Source organism: Dryobates pubescens, chromosome 26 (assembly GCF_014839835.1).
Source record: "Dryobates pubescens isolate bDryPub1 chromosome 26, bDryPub1.pri, whole genome shotgun sequence".
Classification (NCBI taxonomy): Eukaryota; Metazoa; Chordata; class Aves; order Piciformes; family Picidae; genus Dryobates; species Dryobates pubescens.
This window is the reverse complement of record NC_071637.1, coordinates 6,303,224-6,307,041: the sequence shown is the minus strand read 5'-3', so window position 1 is coordinate 6,307,041 and position 3,818 is coordinate 6,303,224. Positions and strand designations below refer to the sequence as shown.

General features: G+C 50.8%; 1 protein-coding gene across 1 annotated transcript; it reads left to right on the top strand.

Moving 5' to 3' along the window:
- Positions 1-1,652: 1,652 nt before the first annotated feature.
- On the top strand, positions 1,653-3,396 carry BLCAP (BLCAP apoptosis inducing factor). Its single transcript, XM_054173486.1, has one exon. It carries the CDS (start codon positions 1,830-1,832, stop codon positions 2,091-2,093), a length of 264 nt encoding a protein of 87 aa, XP_054029461.1. The 5' UTR covers positions 1,653-1,829; the 3' UTR covers positions 2,094-3,396.
- The last annotated feature ends 422 nt before the right edge of the window (positions 3,397-3,818 follow it).

The window sequence follows — 3,818 nt, the reverse complement described above, 5'->3', positions numbered from 1 at the left end:
CTGCTGCTAGGAACACTGTGGATGGCAGGGAGCTTCCTGCTTCTGACAGAGCTGGTTGGTACCTGCGAGCTTGCAGAGCTGCAAGACAAGGCTGACCTCAGTGGTTTGTTGGAAGAGAACCATGTGTGGTTTTCTCTTGGCTTTTCTCTGCAATCCCTCATTCTCTCTCTCCCTTAGCCAGGAAATCCCTTCTCCTGCCAGCAGGAGCCAACCGAATATGCTGTTTGTTTACCTTCTCACACCTTCATCCTACTAACCTTCTCACCTCCACCCCCCCAGTTGTAATCCTAAGGGGCTAGGCTCAGTCCTTCATTCTCCTGTTAGAACACTGCTCAGTGGAGTTTTTTCAGATGAAAGGAGTGCTGCAAGGAGCTGTTCTGACCAGGCTGTGCTTAGCTGGGGTGAGGCCATGGTGGTGTTCAAGTCTGGGCTGTCCTCTTACCTGTCTTTGTGCCCTGGCTGGCAGCTGTTCTGTTCAGTGCTGCTGCATGTCATCATGATACAGGGGATAGCAGGGAAGAGCATGATTCCCAGGCTCCACCATTCCCCTACATGTTTTTGGGGTGATAAGCAAGGAGTACCTTCTTCTCATGGTTTCACTACTGTGTGAACTGAACTTCTGGCTATTCCCTCCCAACAGCACTGTTATCTTCTAGCCTCACCTGCTGTTGCTAGCCCAGCCTGCAAAACTCCACCTTTCTTCCTCCTTTCAACACCTGTAAGGCATTTGAAATTCCTGGATGAAGATGTTTGTACTGCTTAGAAACTACAACCAAACCCCACAGGCACGGTGTAGTGATGTGGTTGCTAAAGGTGGAAGTGTGTTTTCTGGAGCTGGAGTGTGCTGCCACCCCTGGATACAGAAGCCCTTAAAGCTCACTGTTTCCAAAGGGGTTTATAATAATCCAAGTGAGGAAATCCTGTGTTTACAGCACTTATGAAAATTGCTATTTGGAGACTGTCCCCTCTTTGATCTATTTGTATTCTTTGTCTTATCTGAGTTTAGCTGATTGGCAAAGATTCTAAATCCCTTAAGCAGCACTGGCCTTCTCTTTTTTTGCAGCCTGGGCATATGTATGGCTTGAATTCTCTGCCATCCTGCTGAGAGACTTAACCTGCCTAAAGACAAAGCAATTTGCATGTCTAACACTTCCTAGACACTCCTTGCATCAATGTTTCCTTAAAACTTCACTGGAGCACCAATAGTTTGTCCCCCCAGTTAGAACAGAATAGAATAAACCAGGTTGGAAAAGACCTTTGAGATCGAGTCCAACCTATCACCCAACACCATCTAATCAGCTAAACCATGGCACCAAGCACCCTATCCAGTCTCCTAAACAGCTCCAGTGGTGGTGGGCAGCCCATTCCAATGGGCACTCTCTCTATGAAGGATTTCTTCCTAACATCCAGCCTCATCCAGTTGCATTTCTTCCTACCACCATGCAAGTCTGTGGACAGTCTGGGATCAATGTGTGTGGGGAAGGCTGTGCAGTTTGTTTTCCTTGCTGTTTCCCCTCTCCCTTTCAGCTGAAGAAAAGGATCTCCCAGCTCTTGGCCTGGGTAAAAGCCTGAGAAGCAGAGTGCATGAGATACACTTGAACACCAGCAATAGATAATCGTGTCCCCAGCTGAGTGGTTCAGAAGGCAGCACTGGGAGCAAAGCAAGCTGTACAAGAGCAAAGTCTGTCGATGTATTTGCTGTGTTTCTCTGACAGTCTGACATTTCTGCCTCTCCCCACAGAACAGCCTGCGTGCGGGAGGAGTCACTGGAGACTATTCTGGAGCCCATCTGATCGCTGCTGCCCCAGGGCCCCAGCCAGCCAGCCACCATGTACTGCCTTCAGTGGCTGCTCCCTGTCCTGCTCATACCCAAGCCCCTCAACCCAGCATTGTGGTTCAGTCACTCAATGTTCATGGGCTTCTACCTGCTGAGCTTCCTCCTGGAACGGAAACCTTGCACGATTTGTGCCTTGGTCTTCCTGGCAGCTCTATGCCTCATCTGCTACAGCTGCTGGGGGAACTGCTTCTTGTATCACTGCACAGGATCCCAGCTGCCAGAATCAGCTCACGATCCCAGCATAGTGGGCACCTAAAAGACAATAACCTTCCGGTCTGCTGAGGGCTCGTTTTGCTTTTGGAAAGGGGGTGGGCTAGGGAGGAGGGAGGGGTGGTGGGCATGCGACTGGAGTAAAACCAGCCTGTTTCCTGTAGCTCTGTGTGGACTAGAGTGGTAAATTCCTCCCACTCTGCCTGTGAAATTCAACTTGTTTACTGTGTGAACTCTGGCAGCACCACCTGCTTTTTTAGAAGCAGAATTGTTTTTTCCTTCCCGTATCACCGGGAACGGACAGCAGCCCTCCTAACCGAGCTGGTGGAGGGCTGAGCTGCTGGCCTCTGCCCAGCTGTCTGTCGTGTGGCACTCCCCTGCCTGCTTTAGGCCACTCTGGTCTAACTCAGGGCTCTCAGCCCACCCATTCTGCCCAAGTAGCTACAAGATTCTCTCCACCTTTCTCTTTGCGGGGAGCCAGCCTTCTTGCCTTGCTGATCAAGGGCAAGCTCGACAGCTCACAGATGCACTTGGCCAAAAGCTGCTGGAGCCAGAGGCAGTTGAGTCATCTCCTCCTGCTCAGCCTGCCAAAGAGATGTGTGCACTGTCGAAGTGCTTTCTGAACTACTTCTGCTCTGAGATCATAGCCTGAAAGCCTCAGTTATGCTGCTGCTTTTATAAAGCCTCACAGGTAGTGGAGACTTGTCTCTTCCCCTCCTAGATTTCCAGGGTTTATCAAGGTGTTGACTGTTGGGATAAAAGAGCAGGTATGCTGCAAGGTGTGGGGTCCTGAAAACCACTGTGAACCTCACTTAGAAAACTCACACTAGTCCAAAAGGCCAGGGGTGGACAGGGCAGGAGAGGATCCCAAGGTGAGGTGAAGGTGTGGCTTGAAGCAGTAAATGCTTCACTCATTTTTCATGAGAGTGGTTTTGGGCCAGGGATTACAGAAGGTGCTGGTGCTACTGAATGGAGGAGGGAGGAAGCTGAAGGTGTCTCCATCTCCCCTGGCATGAGGATTCAAAGAGCCAAGGTGGTGGGGCAGTCCTACAGCCGCAGCAGTGCAGAGCTCCAGGCTGCAGACACTACTCTGCAGAGATTGGTTTGTGAGGAACCTTAGAGGTTAACAAAAATACTCTGAACTTCCAAGGGTTCCCTTCCCTTTCCCGTCAGTTTGTCTTCACTTCAGTCTGGTGGTGGAGAGCAGCAGAAGTGGCTGCTGCTGTCCCAAGGAAGTTCAAGCAATGAGGTTGTGAAACTTGCAGAGTATTGTTTGTTCATTGCACAGCTGTTCAAAACGTTTAATAAAGCTTTATAAACTTTGGCCTGTGGCCTCCTGCCCAGCGTGATGCATTGGCTGCTCTTTGCTGGTGCCTAAGCCCAGTGATCATGTGTCTGTTGTTCTGTTCCCAGCAGCACAGTAACCCCAGAGAGTCTGCAAGCAAGAGGCAGAGCCTGTTTGCCCTGTTGCTTCCAGCAACTCTTCTCATTAGCTGCTCAGCCTGGCTGTGAGCAGACCGAGAACCGCACTGGTTACACCTAGAGACTCATCTTGCGCACAGCACAGGAGGTTGTGTGTGGTGTCTCTGCACTTAGGTGACAGATTCCCCCTTCCCTCACCATTTAGGATGTTAAACCAGAGCTGTGTCCAGAGCTGCTAATCCTCTGTGCCAACAGTAAAAGTGTGACCTGCTGAGCCCAGCCCTCGGCACCACATCTGCTCAGCCTGTCCCCTGCTGAGGGCAGAGAGCGGGCCACAAACCAACTGCCA

What these genes read in the sequence shown, in the direction of transcription:
- BLCAP (XM_054173486.1), top strand. Translation starts at nt 1,830, where the DNA reads ATGTACTGCCTTCAGTGGCTGCTCCCTGTCCTGCTCATACCCAAGCCC.